The 22,379-nt window shown below is 35.4% G+C and overlaps 1 protein-coding gene across 6 annotated transcripts in view; it reads right to left on the reverse strand.

Moving 5' to 3' along the window:
- Positions 1-22,379, reverse strand: part of LOC143257602 (uncharacterized) — a 117,656-nt gene that overhangs the window by 41,175 nt on the left and 54,102 nt on the right. For 5 of the 6 annotated variants that reach the window (XM_076516565.1, XM_076516568.1, XM_076516567.1 and 2 more), the window contains exon 7: positions 21,792-21,894. In XM_076516565.1, the coding sequence (XP_076372680.1) occupies positions 21,792-21,894 (103 nt within the window). Of the gene's footprint in view, positions 1-6,649; positions 6,749-21,791; positions 21,895-22,379 lie in introns of those variants that run through there. The other variant, XM_076516569.1, reaches the window with a different exon arrangement.

Consider the following 22,379-nt stretch of genomic DNA (forward strand, 5'->3'; position numbering starts at 1 on the left):
AAGGCAGCTAGTCATCACCACCCACCTCCAACTCTTGGGCTACTCTTTTACCAACGACTAGTTGGATTGACCGTCATATTTTAACGCTCTCACGGCTGAAAGGGCGAGCATGTTTGGTGCGAAAGGGATTCGAACCCACGATTCTGAGATTACGAGTCGAGCGTCTTAACCACCTGGCCATGCCGGGCGAAAAGAACAGTTACTGCTACACTTATAATGTTTATCGCATTTTGTTTTTCCAGAAAGTTGCTTTCCTATATTTAAAATGGTTACATCGTAATCCTAAATGGATTTCCAAATTATTGTTATTCGGGTTCCATTCTAGCACATCAGTAACCTAGAAAAAATAAATAAATGAAAGTGTAACAAAAACGTTCTTCGATGATACGCAAGGTCGGTTTCTTACGTCTGTTTTAAAATTCTCAGAAAGCATCAGAACTAAATGAATTACCCAAAAACCACTTGATGTTTGACTTGGAGATTTGTTCGAAGACCATTAAAAATTCCGGTAAATCCTTTGCCTTCCAATTCTCTTTGGCTTTTACGTAACAGCCGCATCTTGTCTACAATTTTGTTTTGTTTTTTCTACTTCTCTCAGCGACTTTGTTTTGTGACACACGAAATACAGAGTATAAAGAAAACGCCATTCTGTTCAATGTAGCAATCATGAAACGATTGTCTAATGAAAAAACGATTATTAATGAAAAAATGTCACAACTTCGAGAAACATAAAAAAGATAAAACGGATATTTACAAAATAATAGGTCAAATTACGGGAATAACAGAGAAATTCGTCAACTACACAAATTATTGTTCCGTTTGAAAAGATCCTAAACACTAACCACAATTCTTTGTTTCTATAGTAATGAGATCTTAAAGTTCAAGGTTGACGGACGTGGTTTGGACCAGTGATGTCAATTCGAATTCCATATTATTCTACATTGATTTATTAAGTTCTAAGATTGTAAACTGAGAAGCATGGCTCGTAACAGTTGTTTTATATAATATACTACCCATGCTTCTTTGGTTTCAGTACAAACGCTACACAACTGGCTACCTGCGCTCTGTCCACCAAGGGAAACCGGCCCCCGTCTTTCGGCGTTGTCAGTACGTAGACATACTGCGGACCCAACGAGTGTATTTGTTTGTTTGTTTTGAATTTCCGTCCCTAATTTAGCAGTGTAAGACTAGAGCTAGTCATCACCACCCACCGCCAACACTTGGGCTACTCTTTTAGCAACGAAAAGTGGGATTAACCGTCACATTATAACGCCCCCACGGCTGGGAGGGCGAGCATGTTTGGCGAGATTCGGGCACGAACCCGCGACCCTCAGATTACGAAGCGCACGCCTTAACGCGCTAGGCCATGCCAGGCCTAATCACGAGGAAGACAGCCAATAAGAGGCACCCTACCGCACACATTAAAGAATTAACTGTTACTCTTATAATGCACTTGCAGTTTAAATTGTGGGGCAAGGAGAATATTTTATGGTATTGCACGGATTCCGACCCCACTAACCAACTCCGAACTTCAGAGTTTTTCATAAGGCCAACCCGTGTCTGTAACTGGTTTCAAGGAAATTAAAAAGCACTCTTACTTTTAAGAAACAAACTTTAACGAAAGCGGTCAAGAGTTGTTCTGCACGGTAAAACAGATTGTATAAAAATTGTAATTTTGACATCATTGTTGAAAATAATCAAGAAAGAGTGTTGTTCTTCGCGGTGGAACAGATTGTATAGAAACTACAGTTTTCACGTGTTTATCTATAGAAATGATCAATTGTCATATAGAACAAGACCAAGAGGTGTACTTGGACTGTAGCGTCGTAGTGATGCTCCACAACTGCTTTAATATAACGTACTCAATCTCCTTTATATACTTTTGACGATACTTAACCTTTCTCATAGTTCGCTGATTGTAAAATATTTAGTGAAAGCACTTAAGTTCAAATACATCAGAATTAAGAAAATTACTCTCAGAAAAACAGAAGAATGTATGAACTGTAATCCAGAACACAATAGCTTACAGGGCCCTAAGACGAACCTTGAACCCCAGCCGTGAGGGGGTGGTTCTTTTAGCTCTCGTTCTCTCGATCAAATAAATATTGCTCCCCACCATTTGTAATTTGCTTCCCACACCTCTGTAAAACAGTAATACACGATTTTCAATTAATTCTAGAAACAACCAAAAAACACCTCAAGTCGTGGTAATTAAACAGGTTTTGTTTTGTTTTTAAACGACGGATTAATATATTAGTTGAAAATAGTTTGAATTAAAACATGGATTAATATGCTAGTTGAAAATACTTTGAATTAAAACATATACAATCTAATCTTTTATTGTTAATTTAACATTAATAAACCTTAACAAAATATAGTGAACTAAACATGGAATGATCGAAACACAAGTTACTGGCAAGATCATGTTAGCACTTTAAGATTGCAACCATGGAAACAAGAAAAAAATATCTTATTCACAATACCTAAACGAAACAAATATTTATAATTATAAAACATTAAGATCGAATTTCACAATAGTCAGATATAATAACTGGATGTTTCACAAATTGTATATCCCAATAAACCGGAACGCTAACAGATTTTATCTTGATACCAGACAGAAGTATTAATCTAAATAATCGTGGGAACTGGAAACGTAAAAAGGTCGTTATATTATTTAATTTTTAAAACAAGAAATCGTGATGGATAAAACACAGGAAATTACACCAGTTTTAATAACCTCACCTGCACTACACTCTTTACACCCATCAGAGCAAGAAATGGTTGCAAAACTAGCAATTAAATACTAGGTAAAGGGAATTGTTTCTGGTAGAATGACCGGTAATTCTTAACAGGAATTTTATGTATATTTAAGAAATGATTATTTAAGGAGAATCCAAGTTTTCTGTCTGGTCAGAATCTACAATATCATAATTAATGTTTTTTGTTTTTTTTTGGGGAGACCCGTACAACACAATATCTCAACGCTGCTCGTAATATAATACTTAAACAATACTCATAGTACAATAGATAAGGCATGTGTTTGTTCCCACAGGTAAAACTGGTACACGAGACTGAATAGTGTAAATGGCATGCCTACAACACCTATTTACCTATCATTATGACCTCTATTAAACCTGACTTTACAGTGTGGACAAGTCCAATTATAACTTGAAAAATACATAGTAGATATTCTAATTAGTTAAATTTAATTGGATGTGGTGTCACGGTCAGGAGTCTCGGTTCCAAACAGTTAACTGAACCACAGTGTAAACTTCCACAGGTGTCTCGGTCCCAAACAGTTAACTGAACCACAGTGTAAACTTCCACAGGTGTCTCGGTCCCAAACAGTTAACTGAACCACAGTGTAAACTTCCACAGGTGTCTCGGTCCCAAACAGTTAACTGAACCATAGTGTAAACTTCCACAGGTGTCTCAGTTTCAAACAGTTAACTGAATCACAATGTAAAATTCCACAGGAGGCTAAGTTCCAAATAATTAACTGGACTACAAAGAAGGGGTGTTAAAACAGATTTGAACACCGAGAATTTTCCATGTCTGAGTCCCCAACCAAAGGGGTTTACACGACCCCAACCTGTTTCTGAAATACATTGTCCTAAACTATTTATGCACCACCTACTCGTGTAGCCATGGCACTGTAGGTAAGGTCTGTAATAACAAACAAACAAACAAAAAAAAAACAAATACCATCGATACGTGTATTTATATGATCTCATTAATTAATAACAGCTAAGGTTTGGTATATTTTTACACCCAAAATGTATAAATCCATCCAATTTTTTGTGTCAGTTCTCTACAATAAATGTGAAAGATTAAAGTATAAAAATTACATCAATATAATGAGTACGCGCACTCCCCACAAGCGGTGAAAGGTATATGATATTGATAATTTCATGGACAATCAACATCCTGAAGAATGAAACTCAGAAAATATACACATCTCGGCAAAGAGTGGTGTTTTGTTCTAGATATACTTTCCGTTCTCATAGAAAATACGAGCTCATCAAATTGTGATTAAACCTGTTTTACAACTAGTTACAATTACCTACACTATTGTGTTCATTCATGAAATATTTATTACTAGCTCAGTTTAACTTTTAGTGCACGTTTTTCCCACTGCAGTTGAGAGATTTATAATCATCCATTATTTCTATGCAAGGAATTAAAATTAAAAAGTTAACGTTTGTTGAAATTACACAAAAATATTAGGGTTATGGAACCTCCCCACTTATCTGTTTATTTCAAATTAATTTCAAAGATAGACATGAATATTATAATCAAGTTAAGTTTAATTAAACTTTTTTGTTCTCGAAAACTAGTAGGTGTTTGTGTTTTTATTATAGCAAAGCCACATCAGGCTATCTACTAAGCCCACCGAGGGAAATCGAAACCCTAATTTTTAGCTGTACTAGCAGGGGGCAAAACCAGAAGGTGAACCTAATTTTTATAAATGTTTTTTGTTATTTAAAACTAGTTAAGTCAAATTCTATAAATCATATTTTACGGACTTTTGCATATTTCAGATATAAAACGTCTAAATCGGAGCCTGCCCCCCGGTAGTACAGCGGTATGTCTCCGGATTTACAATGCTAAAATCAGGGGTTCGACTCCCCTCGGTGGGCTGAGCAGATAGCCCTATGTGGCTTTGTTATAAGAAACACACACACACACTAAATCGGAGCCAAATTTCGTAAATCTTTCCTGAGTTATAAAATAGTCCAGAGGGTTCAATACAAGTTGCTAAAGTTTAGTTTAGTGCTTTGGCGGGTGTGAAGAAGAGAAAGCATAATGGTGAAGCATGATCTTACCAAACGTTACAATTTCGGGACGATTTTCCAAGTGTTGATTGTTGGAGAGATAAACACTACAAATATATCGACTTATTGATATCCTGGGTGTTGCAACGTCTCACTGAACGTCTCTAACGTTGAAGTGGTTTCTTCAGTACACTATCACAGTCACCTACTGTCTTAAGCCAGAATCAACAGAGCGTTTCAATCCTGTCAGTAAGAACGCCCAGCAGAACCCCCTCTCCCCTGCTTTTTCTCTCCTCACCTAAGCGTATTTCCTTCCTGTCTCGACATCTCCAAACCAGCAGACCATAAAGGCTTTAATTCTTTCTCTTTATAATCCCCTCTGGCATCAAATATAGTCAGGTGACTATCCAAGCTTCACTGACCACTGTTATGGACTCGACCAGGACATATATTAAACTAAATATTAATATCTATCGCTTATCCCCTTCTTTCAGTCACACCACAGACAAATGTTAACGGTTATATTCCTGGTACAAACAAAATTTTGTTACTCAGTGTTCTACAAATACTTATCTCAAAGGATACCACACAGATGTTACACAAAATAGGTCAAGGTTGTGGTTGTATTCTAGTGGGATAAAGCACCAAAATGACATGGCTCAAAATACGAATCGGGTCAAAGGGCGAGTTGATGAGTTTTAAACGAGAGACGAATTTATAAGTCCTGTTAAACATCCTTTACATGGCATGAAATATACTTGGGGTCAAAGTTGAATATTACGAACGTAAGGTGTAGATTTTTGAGAAACCTTATTTACTTGTTAACATAGGTGTAAAGAAAGCTTTAAAAAAGCCGACTTCATCATAGCCTTCGACCAGTTGAAGTACCCGACCTTTGGATGTAAATCAAATTGGCAATAGTTCAGCTGAAAACCTACTCGAGAGCTACCTGCGTCAGCTGTCACTGATTTAGAACTGATAAGACTAGAGGGAATTCATTTAGTCAACACCGCCCACGCTCGACGCTTAAGATGCACTAATCGAATACGAAAATGAATCGAAACATTATAACGTCACAACTATAAAGAAGAAACGTGTTCAATGATGGGATTCAAACCAATAGTTTGTGAGTGGAGCAGCCTAGCCAACAGACCAAGTCATGTCCTATTGAATTATATGACCTAGTTAAAATCGGATTGTTATTCACATTTTACCACATAAACAGACAAGAAGATTTGGTAGTTCAAGGGAACTACTGGTGAATAATCTTAAGAATTGCACGCAGTGAACATAAATAAATAAATAAAGGTCTAGTGTGATCGGATTATCTTTTCTCTAACTAATCAGATAATTAACCAGTACGCATTTTCACACTTTCACTAATAACGTTACACGTTTAGCAGCTTGCATGAAAACGTGTATGAATAGAGTACTCTCACAATTGTCGTGTAAACCCTTATCTCAAGCGACACATCGTTAAACATATGACGTCATAAGTAAGAGTAACGTTATCGAGTACTTAACAAATAAGATACACAATACTCAATGACGTTTTATAGTTGTTTCCTGTAGCCAATCATGAAAGTATGGATGACGCGCAAAGCCACACACACTGTTGCGTCCACCTAGGAGAATCGAATCGTTGTAAATCCATATACTTACTGCCGTCCTGTCATGGAACTGCATATAGTGTCATTTCAATAAATAATATAATACGCTTTATGGGCTAAAATTGTAATAAAATGAGATTAATAATATTATACCATAAAATAACAAACATCAAAAGTAAATATATTTTCTAAACCCAAACACACTTGAATCATAAACTTGTAGCAAAATAATAATCATAGATAAAGGCTTAAAATGTTTACCGTAGTTCGATTTATTAGAAGAAAAAAAAACTGTCCATTCTTAAGCACAAAGATACGCAATAGGGTATGTGTGCTCAAGCCCATCGCAGGTATCGGAGCCCGAGCTTTAGTGTCGCAGAGATGGCTAGAAAAAAAAAAAAAGCAGAAACAAGGAGGAATAATATAATTTACAATGAGCGGTATTTTGACACTGATTTTAATTTATTAGGTAAATAATTATTTCCAGAACATAATTTTTGTAATCAAAACTAATGCCCAGAGAACTCAACGATATTTCCATTCTGAAACCTTCGGCTTTTCGAATTATTTATAGAGTTAGGGCTTTAATAGACTGTTTCAAGAGTGGAACTTTGACCTGAAGAAGGTCTACGTATAACGTATATTGTGATTGGAGCCCTGGATTTTTTGATACCCTGGTAGTGCTACTACTGGATATGTTATATTAAATGTGCTCTTCTACCTGGACAGTGTATTGCCTGCACAATGTGTAAATCTGAGATTCACAGAAAAATTTATGTTCGTTTCCGTTTATTACTCTTACTGAACAGCAAATACTCATTTCTGCTGGTATCGCGTGACGCACGCGCTCCCCTGAAAGAGTTTTGTTAAGAATATAGGAAATCATTTTCAACTCGAAGGCCTACACTGCACCAAAGACAAAAGTATGAACTACTAACCAGATAAGAGAGGTGAACAGAAAGATAAATAAAAAAGTCAACTGATAAAAAATAAAACAAACTGACATATAAAAAAGCAAAGCGTAGGCAGGTAAAAAATAATGAAAACTAATAGACAGACACAAAAGATGAAGTGATCGACAGATAAAGAAGACCGGCTAATCAAAACAAACAAAATTCAAGCCTTACCTTTCTCTACACAATAAGAAAATTTTGACTCACAGTTTGCACGTAGAAGTCAATACTACCCACAACTGTTTATGATAATCGAGCTGACCAGCTGCTGATCAGTATGACTTTTGTTAATGTTTGTATCGTAAAACTAGAAATTGTCCAACGATGTACGAGAGCTATTTTTTTTAGGATGTTTGCCCAAGATGAGCGACAAAAAAAACAAAACAAAAAGCATTCCGGTATAGGGCACATTTCAAGTTATTTATAAAAAACAAAACAAAAAACATTCCGGTATAGAGCACATTTCAAGTTATTTATAAAAAAACAAAACAAAAAGCATTCCGGTATAGGGCACATTTCAAGTTATTTATAAAAAACAAAACAAAAATCATTCCGGTATAGGGCACAGTTCAAATTATTAATAAAAAACAAAACAAAAAGCATTTCGGTAGAGGGCACATTTCAAGTTATTTATACATTTCCGGCTTTCAATTTAAACAAGTATTTAATTAGTTAACTGGATCAATTATTAACTCCGTAAAGCAAGTGTGCAATTAGCCTTTAATAAGGGCATTATGGATTTACTAATAAGATAAAGAAGCAAAGGAAGCATTATCTAACATTGAATTTTTATACAATTTTTGCTTCTTTAACGGGTGAACTTAGCCAGTGTGTATATAAAGTACCGGACGTTGAGAACATCGCCGTTTTCTCTGGAATGTCATACGACGTTCACCTCCGGTTTACATTCGGAAAATATTACTACCTTTTTCACAACAAAAATTTATACAACGGACTATTTACGTTGTATCTGTAGCAGGATATTAAACCAGTTGATCCGCAATTATTTTCAGTCTTTAAAGGCCCCAGGCGTGTATTAGTGAATAGTGCTCAGGCTGTGAATCCGAAGATTCCAAGTTCGCGACCCTTTACAGCAGGACTTCCTGCTGTAGACGAACACATGCTGTTTTAGTATCCACTATAACCACTAGGCTGTTTCTCTTGATTAATCGTCGTGCTGTTCACCCGTTTTTGAGGCAATCTCTGTACGTCAACAACTTGTGTAATATCTACAAAGAGAAATCGAACTCAAGACAGCCACTTTTAACTTACGGTATTGCTTTAAAACACGTGCTACGGTGAGAACTAAATGAAAACTAGGACTAGACGGCGCCGATAGCACGTTTTTCGCAGAGTTTGTACGGAAAATGGGAAACGTGATTGTCAAGCACAGGTGTAAACTTTACTTTGATACACTAAACATTTAATAACAAATAACGATTTTGCCACTAGTCACCACTATCGTTGGTTCATGTAAAAAACGTGACTAAATTGTTCTAGAACCTTTATTAGGTTTATCAGAAACCAACAATATGTCGTCGAAAAGTATCAAGTCTTTTTAAATTTAACCTTTCGACATATGGGGCATGACCTACTGACCCCAGACGCAACAAAGCTCTCCATAAAAACTGAGGGTGCTTTCCCATAAAACGGCCATAGTCGTGAAGTGAAATATAACACAAGGAAATGCGCATACTCGGTAATGTCGCTGTGGTATGTGACTGTAACTTTTAGTGTTACAGACACATACAGCTTTTCAAGTCCTTACTTCCCTGTAGGAGGCAAAGTGCCCGCCTCGCCTAACGAAACAGAAACAAATCTAGCAAATTTATTGAAATATACACGCCATCACAACTCAACGCATTTAATCTCTTTATAAGATTTCCTCAGGAAGTTATAAATCGCCAGTTTTAAAGTTGTGTTAAAGCACAACATAATCATTACCAACGGGTATAAACATAAATTACCTTTATTGTGATAAAATATTTGCAATATACGCAATATTAATTACAAACAAACGTTACCCAATGTTACTGTTGTCATTATTTATTTATTTATTGTACTTTTAAGAAACTTTGGTAATTACGATTTAAGTATACTAAAGGTAATTTGATGAATACTTGGAACTTCTGTACGGGTTTTTGTTTCGCTGCTCTTACAGAGGTATCTTTATTCTTTACGGCGTTAAAAAAGTGATAAGGTCATGTTCTTATTTGCAATCCGGGGTTCCTTCTTCTGGGGCACACTTTCCTACACCTAGGTTAAAATACCAGGTTAAAAGGCACAGTTCCGATAAGGCCCTAAATTTATTACGAAGTTAAAATTAGCTTAGGTAATTACTTTAACCCTGACCTTCGGATACTAGTAACTAAAATTAATATATAATTGGATTCTAAACGAGGCTAGGCCGGTTGAACAGTAGACAACGTGGTTCCAGTTAATCGTTTTGGTTAAACGCAATTTAATGGGATTATTTCTGACGTTTTGGGTATTCAGTCAGGCCACCCCTTAGAAGGTCTCAAATAAACGTAGCATACCACAAGACATGAATGTTTAATACGATGACTCTTTTTACAAAATTAAACCAAATAATGTCGTCGCAGCTATGGTTATGTAGGAGAATTACTACTAAAATATTTTGAATTTTTTCCAAGTTAAATTTCAAAATAAATGTATTTCAAATAACCGAGAAATACCTACTTTTGATAACAATTTAACCTAATTATAAAACGTTGAAATTCCGAAACAAAGGTTTACACACTAATTAATCTTATTCGTCTTTCCAAAGTGGCGTTTCTATGCCTCAAGCGTGGTAATATAATCTCGCTAAATTTCGTGTAAGGTTTAATACAAAAATTTCTAAACCAGTCCGCAACCGGTTTACTAAGCAGCATAATATTACTTTTGTTCGGTTTATTTTAATTAGTCCATTGTCTATTTTAGACCGGAGACTTCTATAAAAACACTTTTTTTTTTGTCTGTATCTCAGGACGGCTGGTATGGATATTAACACTTTTAGGTTAGTAACGAGAGTTTGCATGTCTTAGGGACGAAAATATAAAAAAATGTTTATTTGATTTGCATGTTCAAAAACGTGTGAAAGTGTGTTTTGTATGTGTGTGTGTGTATGTTCTTTGAATCTAGTTCTCATTTTTCTGCTTGTTTTTCCAGTATAGAAGTCGTGGCAATTGTTTCATTGCATTTTAGAAATAATATTGGTTTTGTGTTTGCCAGTGTAGGTTTTACATGGTGTGGAGTTTAGTTTTATACCTAATTTTTGAATAAATTTGGTGTTTACTGGAATATTGTGTTTTGTTACAAGTTTTTCCAAACGTTGGTTATTTTTCACTGACGTCAGGAACATATGGTATGCAGCAGTGTTAAGATTTGATAGTTTGTTGCTTCTTTCAATTTATTATTGTTTGTTGTTTGTTCAGGTGTGTGTGTGTTTTTCAATGGTTTTTGAAAGAAATTTGTCAATGTTGATGAAGTGTAGTTTTATTTGGTTGATTTCATCGTTAATTTTATCAGGTGAACATAGTTTTATGGCTGTGTTTATTTGGTTTCTTAATATGTTGAGCTTTTGTTTTGTTTCATCTGTTAAGTCCCAGGGAATGTATGATCCAGTATGGGTGATTTTTGTGTGGATTTCTGTTTTGAATTGTGTATAGGTTCTACTGATCTTGAGGTTAAGAAATGCTATTTGGTTAGTTTTTTCCTGTTCACAGGTGAACTTAATGTTGGGGTGTATAGAGTTAATGTGATTGAAGAAACTAACTGTGTGTTCTGTAGATGTAAATCCAGCAATTGTATCATCAACATACCTGTACCAGTACAGTGGTGGGTGTAAAGCTGAATTGATCGTTTGAGATTCAATCTATGCCATAAAAAACGTCGGGTAGAACTGGTGACACGTGATTCCCGATACTTAGGCCATTTATTTTTAGGTAGTTTTGGTTATTGAACATGAAGTTAGTTTTGGTGGTACTGAATTCTATAAGAGTTGCTAATTGGTTGCTGGGGATGTGCATTAATGGGTTGGGGTCTTGGATATAAAGTTCTAAAGCTGTCTTGCAGGCTTCAGTCGTTGGGACTTCTGTGAAGAGGGAGATTACATCAAAATTGACCATTGGTTTAGTTGATTAAGAATAGATTTAAATTTAAAAGTCTTTGGTAAAGAAGCTGGCTAATGTAACATATTTAGAAAATGACAACGTTATATATTTACCGAGGTTGTAGTCAAATGATTCATAGATCGACATTATGGGTCGTAGTGGACAATCGAGTTTGTGAGGTTTGGGGGTGCCTTATAGTTGTGGTGTGCATGAGTCGATCTTCCGTAGGTAAGAATAAATGTTTTCTGACATTGTGTTGGTTTTTCTTCATTTGTAGTATTATTTTATTTAGTTGGTTTTCATGTATTTTTGTTGGATTTGTGTTTATTAGTTGAAATTTGTTTGTGTCTGATAAGATGTTGTTCATTTTTTTTAATGTATTCACTTGTGTTTACTATAAGTATAGCACTGCCCTCGAGTAGCTTTGCGCGAAATTCAAAACAAACCAAACCAAAGCCACGACTTCTATGTTAACTTTTTTGGAAAATAGCAAGTGTGGAGTGAATGATGAGAGTACCTTTTCTGAGTATTTTACTCCAGAAGCTGGTGTCCCTCAGGGAGGGGGTGGTTAACCCTATACTCTTCATCATGTATGTAAACAATATGCTATTGAAGGATCCAAATCATAGATTCTCTTCACAGTTCGCAGATGATGTTGCAGTCTGGAAAAGTGCCGCAACACCCACGATAGCAGCCACCAACATACAACCACAACTAAATAGAATAAGTGAATACTGTCAAAAATATAGAATAAAAATAAACACAGCAAAAACACAGCTCGTACTCTTTACAAAATCAACAAAGCACAAAAAACAACAGCCAGAATTATATATGAATGGTACACTACTTCAGACTGCCCCATCGGCAAAATTTCTAGGTCTGACCTATGATTCAAAACTAACTTGGATCAATCATGTCAATGAAATTAAAAATAAAGTTTGGCAAAGAACTAACTATGCTAAGAGTCTAACTGGTAAAAACAGTGGAGCATCTACATATAACATACTAAAAATCTATAAAACATATATTAGACCAGTAATAGATTATGCAGCTCCAGCATGGATAACTGTAAGCAACAAAATAATTAAAACTAAACTACAAATAATCCAAAACACACTCCTCACAACAGCATACTCGTACAGAGTTCCAAGAATTATATCATCTCAATTCATACACAAATATTCTAACATACCAACCGTACCAGACAGACTCCTACATAGTACATAGTACAATTGGATGAAAAATGAATTACTATGCGAACTAGACAGGTACCTCATACATGGTGAAGTTAGTACTAAATATCTCTCCCCAGTCAATTTGTATTTTAAACATAAAAATAATATAAATTGATTTAAAAAAAAAGGATTTAAAAAAACAAGTGCCACCAACAAACTTGACATTCTACTGTTAGGGCAAAATAACAACTATATATGTACCAAAATACATGGACATTGCCCTGAAAAGGACCAAAATAATATTCAGTCCAAATTCTACTATTGTAAGACCAACATAAATACGGGGAGGAGGAAGAGGTTAAGGAGAACCTGACCCTCCAGGGTATAAACATATACCAAAACACCCAGAGAAAGAGAGAGATGACTGGTAAGTAGTATTGTAGTCATATGTGTTATTAGTGTTGCTGTTAAATAATGTTGACTGGAAAATGTTGTTTGTATAGTTCTATGTTATTTGTTACATGGTTGTTTACTTTGTTGTAGTAATAGTTGTTTATGTCCAGGTCATTATCCATTTTAAATGTGTTTTGTAATTGATGTTTGAAGGCTTCTGCTTTTTCTTTGTTGATTTGTGCTAAGGTGTTATGTTCCAGTGTTGAGTATTTTCTTGTAGTGGTTTCATTTGTAAATCTTTTTATGCGTAGCCAGAACTTTCTTTGGTCGGTTTGTTCATTTAGTTGGGAGCAGAAGCTATCCCATTTTTCTTGTTTTAGCTGTTTAATTTCTTCTCTAATTTTATTTTTAATGTTGTTAATTTGTGTTCTAATTTCTTGTTCTCTTGTTGCCATGAATAGTCTTCTTAACTGTCTTCATTGTTTTATCATTGTTAATAGTTGTTTGGTTAGTTTCCATGCATTGTTTGTGGTTGTATATTGTTGTTTTGGTACAGTGTCCATAGCTGCTTTTAGAAGGCACTCCATGATTATTTGACTGTAACAATCAATTTCAGAATCGTTATTTGTTGTATGCTTAATTTTATCTGGTAGTATGTTGTCTAATACTTTTGGAAATTCCTGCCAATTTGCTTTTTTGTAATCAAATTTCTCTTGTCTATAGATTTTATCTTTATGGGGGATGAGATCAAAGACACACCATGTTGGAAGATGATCGCTGTCAACATCTTTTCCCACATTAAAATTTATTAGCTTTTGTCTAACATTAAAAGAGGTGAGACAGATATCTAAGACATCATTTGAGTTTGTTGCATACTACTCACCAAAAAAATCACTAACTGAATTCAAAGAAGCAATCAAAAATTCGAAAAACAAAGCACCGGGTAATGATGGAATACAAACAAAAAAGGCACTCCAAAATTATTTGACCACCTATTAGCTATATTTAATTTATCTCTATACTTTGGATACATCCCAGTTTCTTGGAAGCAAGCTAATACATTAATGTTCCACAAAGAAAGAAAACCAGCCAAATAGTTATTGACCGATCAGCCTGAGAAGCTGTGTAGGCAAAATTTTTAAACATAAAAGAAATAAATAAATACAAATAAATAAGTAAACAACAATTATAAAAAAGTGCCACCAACAAACTTGACATTCTGCTGATAGAGTAAAATAATAATTATATATGTACCACAATACATGGACATTGTCCTGAAAAGGATCAGAATAATATTCAGTTCAATAATTACAAATTCCAATACTGCAAGACCATAAGTAATAAGTACGGGGAGGAGGAAGAGGTCAAAGAGAACCTGACCCTGCAGGATATGAACATATCTTACCCAAACACCGAGAGAGAGACTTCTATGTTGAAGAAATAAGTAGAAAAATTAAAACTAGATTGAAAGGACATAAAAAACACACCTTCACATGTTTTTAAGTACTGCAAATCAAATAAACACAACATAACCATAGAAAACACCCAGATACTAAGCAAGGAAACAAATACAAATAAACGCAAAATTAAAGAAGCCCTACTTGTACAACAACTCAAACTAAAATTAAAGTAATATAAAGGAACACCTTTATACCAATACTAATTAATAACCTAACATCAAACTGTAACGACCTCTACAGTTTCATATCCGTTTATAATCTCGTCCATAAAACATGTGCCCGGCAATGGTCAGTTGTAAACTTTTTTTGTTAACCTAATAGATTACCTAGGAAGGTCGAAACGTTGTTCTCTCCTTATCAATAAAAGTGTTAATACCCATACCAGCCGTTCTGAGATACATTTTTGTTTCAAGTGGGTTTCTAGTCATCAAGACTTACTTTTTTTGTTTACTTTACGTCGCTATTAAGGAGGTCCTTCCTTTGATATCAAAGTTCTTCAACCGGACTGGACGTTATAATACATAAAGACTTACTTTACATAAAATACTGTATTGTATGCTTATATTAAAACCAAGATAACTTTTATTTATTTGTGTGTTTGAGACACAACATCCCGTAAGACTACAACACGTGATTCACGTTAATTATGTGCATACAATACTTTCCGTCGATTGAAGTAATAAAGATAACTGCAAAACACTACTTTCCGTTGGTTGAACTAACAGAGAGAGAGTTACAAAACCCTACTTTCCGTCGGTTGAAGTAACAGAGACAGTTACAAAACAGAAACAAATCCTTATAGAGCAGCGTTTCTCAAACTGGGGATTCAGACACAAAAAAATGGGAGAAGAGGGAACTCCCATAATCAAATATTTTTCGGGGGGACAGCAAAAAAATTTGAGAATCCCTGTTATGGAAAAGAATTGTAGATAGGGTCAAAAGATCCACTGGCTTCTGGTGTATATAAATGTATACTACCTAAATTGTTAGTATAAACTAAACGCTTTATATTTTTTGGAAAAAGAGATGTTCTCCTCCCCTTCCTAAACACATATTGTAGTGCTGGCTATAAACACTTAAAACTAGAAGTTATGCGAAACTTTAACCAATATTTTTTACAAGCCGTCACGTTTGGCACTTTGCTACATTTACAAGTAATTTCCATTTATGAACCTCATAATTACAGCGTGCGTTATTAATTTAATCCATAGTTTCTTGAATTTAATTAGTATATAGATATTGTCTGTTGTATGTTCATTTCATACAGCTACTTCGCAGTGTGTGGATGGGTCTTTACCAAAATTGATACTGAGGTTCATTAGGTTCATGCGAGGGTACAAACAAATTTTCAGTTTTTCATTTTACGGTTGTTTTTTTTCTGGGCGTTTTTTACAACTACTCCGCCCCCTATTGATGGATCTTCATCAAATTTGGTACGGAGGTTCACTCAATCATTGGGAAGATGCATACAAATTGTTACTTTTGCGGTTTTTGTGGAGATGTTTTTTCGTTTTCGGGTTATATCACTACTTCACTCCCTGATAATGAATCTTCACTGAATTTGAAATGAAGGTTCGTTGGGTCCATGGTGGAGGTACATATAAATATTCAGTTTTGCATTTTGTGGTTTGATTTTTTGTATGGGTGCTTTTTGAATTACATGTAATGAAAGCAGATTTTCATGTCCAAAGAATTTGATGAATATGAATTTTGATAAATTCCGTCCACGGGACGGGTACTCCAACTCGCTGCTAATATACTGGTAACTAAACCGCTAACTATCTTCTGAAGAATTTTAAGAACTAAACTCGCGTTAGTTTAAAGGTTATTTCTAACAAAATTATCAAATGAAAGTAATTATTCTATATCATAACTGTACCAATTGCATATTTATGTTAGTAAGCAGAAGTTAGGCCTATACAAAACAGTGGGTGACACACATTCGCATCAGTAAACATAAGTTAGACCTACACTGAACAGACACTGACATATTCACGTCAGTGAAAAAAAGTTAGGCCTATACTATTGGTAAAAATTCATGAAAATAAACAGAAATTAGGTCATCGTAGTCACATAACACCACGACAAATAAAATTGCTTTTTCATCAGACAGAAATTAGGCTTACACACAAATAGATGGTAACATCTTCATGGTAGAATAGAAAAGGTAGGCCTGTAGTATATAGGCAGTAACACCTTCATGGATTAAAACACCTTAAGAGTAAACAAAAGTTAAGCCTACACTACATAAACAGCAGCACGTCGTGAAATACATCATTTCTTCATCTTGATTTAGAATTTTCGAGAACAGTTATAAACGGGATATTCGCGTACAGCCGTCTCTAATTTTGAGCTAGACTAGACAGATTGTAACTATTCAACAGCACCCACCGTCTGATCGAATAATGGAATATGAAGCGAATTTTTGTAATCCTTCGCTTTTGACAGTCCGGGAATAATAAATACCTAGCCATCACCTTTTCAGCTAAGGAAGGTTAGGCTTAAAATAAACACACCTTTTAGCAAAGTCCTCAGCAGTGGATGAAAGCATCAGTTTAATTCTACTTAAAAACAATGGTGGCCTTTAGGGCTAGTGAACCAGCGTTACCAAATGTTAGTACGAAAGGAAAACCTCGAGAGCAAGTTGTAAAACTACGAATAGGAGTTAGCAGAATAAGAGAATCTTAGCAACTACTACTAAGTGCTTAACTAGCTCGAGTACAAAATCTCCCAAGTTCCTGGAAACGACGGATATTTGACAACAACTAAAATGTATTCGGGCATACCACGTAACTGTATCATGTTGAGGAAAATAGCAGTTGCCTGTGGCGTTACATAAAAAGTAATTGGGCCCCCAACATATACACCCTTGTGCAAGTTAATTGAAACAAAACGGAAAATTACGATTTTTTCAATTTTTTGCGTTTTATTTCTGAGAATCCAAAAATTACTCACAAATTAATACATAATATGACTGCCTTTATTTTTCAGAAGATCATTAATTCGCTTTGGCATCGAGTCCACGAGTTGACTGCAATCTCTACTAATTTTTGAATCGCGGTACCACACCTCAATTATGGCCTCAATTAGCTTATCTTTCGTAGTACACTCTTTTCCCCGAAGTCTTTATTTACAAATCGTCCAAAGATTTTCAATAGGATTTAAGTCCGGAGAGTTTCCAGGCCAGTCCAGCACCTTTATTCGCGTTGTAGTCATAAAATTCTTCACAAGCTTTGATATGTGGCACGGAACCAGATCTTGCTGAAAAATGCCAGATCCATCTGGAAATCTCTTTTTCAATTCTGGAACGACTTTTCTCTGCAAAACTTCGATGTACTGTGGTCCTCGCATCATACCTTCTACGATATGTAAGCCTCCCACGCCATAGTAGCTGAAAAAGCCCCAAAACATCTTCTTCAAGGGATGTTTTACGAACTGATTGATGTGAGATTCTCGAAGTTTCTCACCTGGAGATCTGCGAACATGTAGGCTTCTTTGACCCTGTACGAAGAAATGAGTCTCATCACTGAATAACACCTTCCTCCATTGTTCTTGCGTCCAGTTCTTGTATTTCAGACCCCATTGATACCGCTTTTTCCTCATTGAGTTGTTAAGAAGTTGTTTTTGACTGGGATCCTTGCCCTTCTAACGCAATTTCGAATGACGTAATATTTCCCAAAATTTCGTCATATATCCCAAAAATAGATCGACTGTACTGCAAAACAGTTAATGACGCTATCTGTGTGAAAAAAATGACTATTAAAGGAAATCAGCGGGTCCAGCGAGCCTACACCGGTCGCCATGCTGAAAATATTGTAAAATGACCATTTGTTTCAATTAATTTGCACAAGGGTGTATTTCCCGATAACTGTAGTTATAATTCTGGCCGATTCTCCCCTCCCCCGTAATTGCGGGTCCATACTAACGCCATTGTCTGAAACAATATTACTCCCCCTCGTAGGGTTATAATAATAACACCCGTTTCTGTCAGTTGAAAAAGTCCAGGCATGACGTGGTAGTAAGAGCGTTCGACTCGCAATCTGAGGATCGTGGGTTCGGATCCCCGTTATTAAACATGTCATCCATTCAGCCATGATAAAGTGATGGTAAATCCAGTTTTTTGTGACAGATAGTAGCTCAAGAGATTACCGTAGGTGATAGCCACAAGCGCATTGCTTTGGTTCCTGGTATTAACACTAGGGAACGCCACAGAACTAATTAAAAATAAAAATTATTCGATATTAAATTTAAAGCAAAGCTTTTTGGTTTCACGCAACGCAACTCGAGCGTCACCTGCGCTAGTCGTCCCTAACTTTGAAATGAAGACAGCTTGTTAACGCCACCAACCGCCTATTCTTGTCAGACTGAGTGGTGGGATTTCACCGTCACGCTTATAACACACCAGATTACGATTTCACTGCCGTAACTTGACACGAACCAGGGAACACCTCAGCTACACAGTCCAATAAACTAAACCACTGGGCAGCGCTCAGATAATATAAATAACAAGTCCTGTATAGGTTGCAGTGGGTAATTATGAAACGCAATTTTAATAGCCTGTCCATTTTTTGAAAATACGGCATTTACGTGCTCATTAGGAAAACCGTGGCTTACGCTGATAGCAACAACCAAGAGGTTTTAGAAGTTATTTCCAACAAACAACAGCTGTTTTTACCGTCTTACTCTGTTGTATCAAAACTTATGAGTTCAACGACCATGAGTTCCGTCCATCTTGGCACCTCCCCGGCAGTTGTTCATCTCTGTAGAAAACGAATTTCAAAGAGGACTTGGGGAAGGGGGAGTAATAAAAATAATGTAAGAAGCGACTCTTAATGATTAAGCCCTTTCCATACAGTGACTGAAATATTACCTTTTTGGTAGGCAAGGTGTCTTGAAACCCATAAACAACATAGCGTTGTTTACCTTCCATAGGAATTTATAAGATAACATACTCAAGTGGCTGAAGTCATCTGACCTCAGTCAAGGTTACCAGATGTAAAGGAAAGTGAAATATGAGACGAGGGGAAAAAAAAACGAGCGATATGTGACGTCATGTTTCTACTTGATGAAATCTTGCAAAGGTGGTTGACTCCTAAAACAACGAAATTAAAAAAACAAAAACAAAGAGGCAGAGAAGTGAATTTACTCTAGAACAAAAGGTGCACTGTTCCTCATAAATATAACAACATATTTCCATAAGATATTCTTATATATTTGTGTCACATGACTTTTCCATATGAAACAGAAGGATACTGGCCTCGTGAAAGTACAACGTATTATATGTACGAACAAGACTGTCTACAGATGTAATTTAAAGATTAGTCTTTGCCTAAAATTACTGTTGACGGGTAGAAAATGTTGAGGTCACCTCTACGTTATCTGGTTATTCATACAATGTGAATACAGTTGTCTTGGTACTTTGTGGGCTGAACCGTGTGACAAATGGGAGAAATTGTTTTCCGTATTAAAAATGATAGCCACAAGCGCATTGCTTTGGTTCCTGGTATTAACACTAGGGGACCACATATTTTGTTCTGTGTTGCTACCATTAATTACTATTATTACATCCTCTCTAAAAATAGTATTAGTCATTTCAGATCGACTGTTCGCTTCGCTCCCCTGATCTCACTCCCTGCTGACTACTGGTTATGTGGCTTTTTGATAATGCAAGTACAACGTCATAACTCATCAACCATTTTTAAACTGAAGGACACCACTAAGATCCCTGAAGAGATGTAATATATTGTAGTATCTAAGGCCATTGTTAAGTGGGTATAGTACCAGAAAATGGTGGTGTCATTCCTAGAATTCAGTCTAACACCATTATTTGATCCATCATGCAAGTACGTAAAATATTTACAAGTGATGTAGTTCCGTTTGCAAACCTTTTCAAATACTCATACTGACTTCATTATCACGACGACGTGTTTCAAAGATGTAGTTTGTAATATAAATGATCCTGTACATTGGTAAACAAGCTACATAACTTTCACATTTTAAGTCTCAATATCGATTAAGATATTATTGTTTAGTGAGGAACCTATTGAAAGGAATAATACAGAACTATACTCCCATCTCTTTTACAGCAGGCAAGCTATGATTTCAATTATTATATCATCTCGACTAGTAGCCTTATTTTATTTCCAAAGTCATTGTTATTCAACATGAAAGTTAAACCTCTTTACACTAGATCGACATCACTCTTGCATTCTGAAGACGACTAGTATGGGTATTAGAAACTTTAATTACAATAAAGTACACAACAACGTTTCGACCCTCCTAGGCCATCTTCAGGTTAATAAAGAGAGTTGCAACTGATCGAACTGACTAAATACCAGCCGTTTTTAGAATACATTTTTACTTCAAGTTGGTTTCTCGTAATCATGATATATTCTTATTATTCAGGGTTGAAACTTCTAAGAGTTCATACTAATATTTACAATTTCAGTTAGTTCTGTTCGTTTGTTTATTTTCGGGGGGGGAATTTCTGATTACTCTCATTCTCTTTTGTCTAGGATTTTATTATTATTTATTAATTAATAAATGGTATGTACTAATAAACTTATAGCTAATAATTAGGCTTAGGAGATCATGATTAGTTTAATCGCAAGAATCAAAGTTTTGTACAACATAATCGCTGGGAACTTGTTGTCAAAACCTTTGAATTTTGTAATTTGTTTTTCTAATTTTTAAACACTAGTCTAGAATACGTAACACGCGATTTTCTTGGAAGCTATCATGCTGTTCACTTCACTTAGTTTTGTTTGTTTGTTACTGAGCATAAAGATGCACAATGGACTATCTTGCTGTGGTAACCACGAGTATCGGATTTAGCGTTATAAGCTTTCTCACTGTTGGTCAAGATATCTTCTTTAAATCATATTAAGATGTGTGGTCACTATGACCAGTTCGGAGGTGACATTCCTCGTACTTGTTGCATTATAGTTAGATGTTACACGAACAACAGTAGCGTTCTGATTCCACGATGTCAAAATGTCTAGCATTTCAAAACATGATCGTGTGCGAGGTATTCATGAAAGTGGAAAAAATCATTAAGAAACATGCGTACAGCTGGTTCTTAGAAGAAGATTTAGTTTCGTGTAAAGATTCATCTTTTCAAGTCCATGGTATTTTCTACTTCATAAAAGCTAATAATTGTTTTGCTGAAAGACTTTATTGCTACTTAACTCGATAACTGATTTTTTTCTGATAAAACAATCAATCATATATCAAAGCAAGTTTTACTAAAGCATTTAATTACTCTTGGTTTATTTCTGGTCTATTTTGAAAATAATTATGCCACCTACCGGTAAGAATAAAAAGTCCTGGAGAGAATGTTTTGTATCTCCCTGTCTTTGTTGGCATAATGCCAAAAATTCTTCGTCGTTTAATTCCTTTTCTTTAAGTAGTCTAGTGGATAATAAAATAATTATTAATAGTATGTCAAATAAAAAAAGACCAAAAATATTCCACAATGTCTTTATTATTTTAAGTAGTATTACTCGCTCTCTTCCTATACACAGATTTACGTTCAACACCCACGTATATGAAAGAAAGAGAGGGATTTTTGTTCACTGTAAAGAAAAAGACAAACACCTCGTAACCAATACAAATTGAATAACGACAACATTTCGACATCTGCTGGCCAAAATAAATATCTAAATGATAAATTACTGTTGAAGAAATCTATTCACTGACACCAAGCATTCTGGTTGATTATTTACTCTTCCGTGACAAAGGTCACAAACACTTTCGAAATAATATTTTCTTCCCATACTCCACTTTTAGTCAAAACATCATTTTCGTACACAGACTACAATATAAACCAAGAATTCAGCTACCTGAAGTGGTATCTTGTGGGTCACTATTCCTTTTTTCTTATCGTTGCTATTTTT

The sequence above is a fragment of the Tachypleus tridentatus genome, chromosome 7 (genome assembly GCF_004210375.1).
Source record: "Tachypleus tridentatus isolate NWPU-2018 chromosome 7, ASM421037v1, whole genome shotgun sequence".
Taxonomy (NCBI): domain Eukaryota; kingdom Metazoa; phylum Arthropoda; class Merostomata; order Xiphosura; family Limulidae; genus Tachypleus; species Tachypleus tridentatus.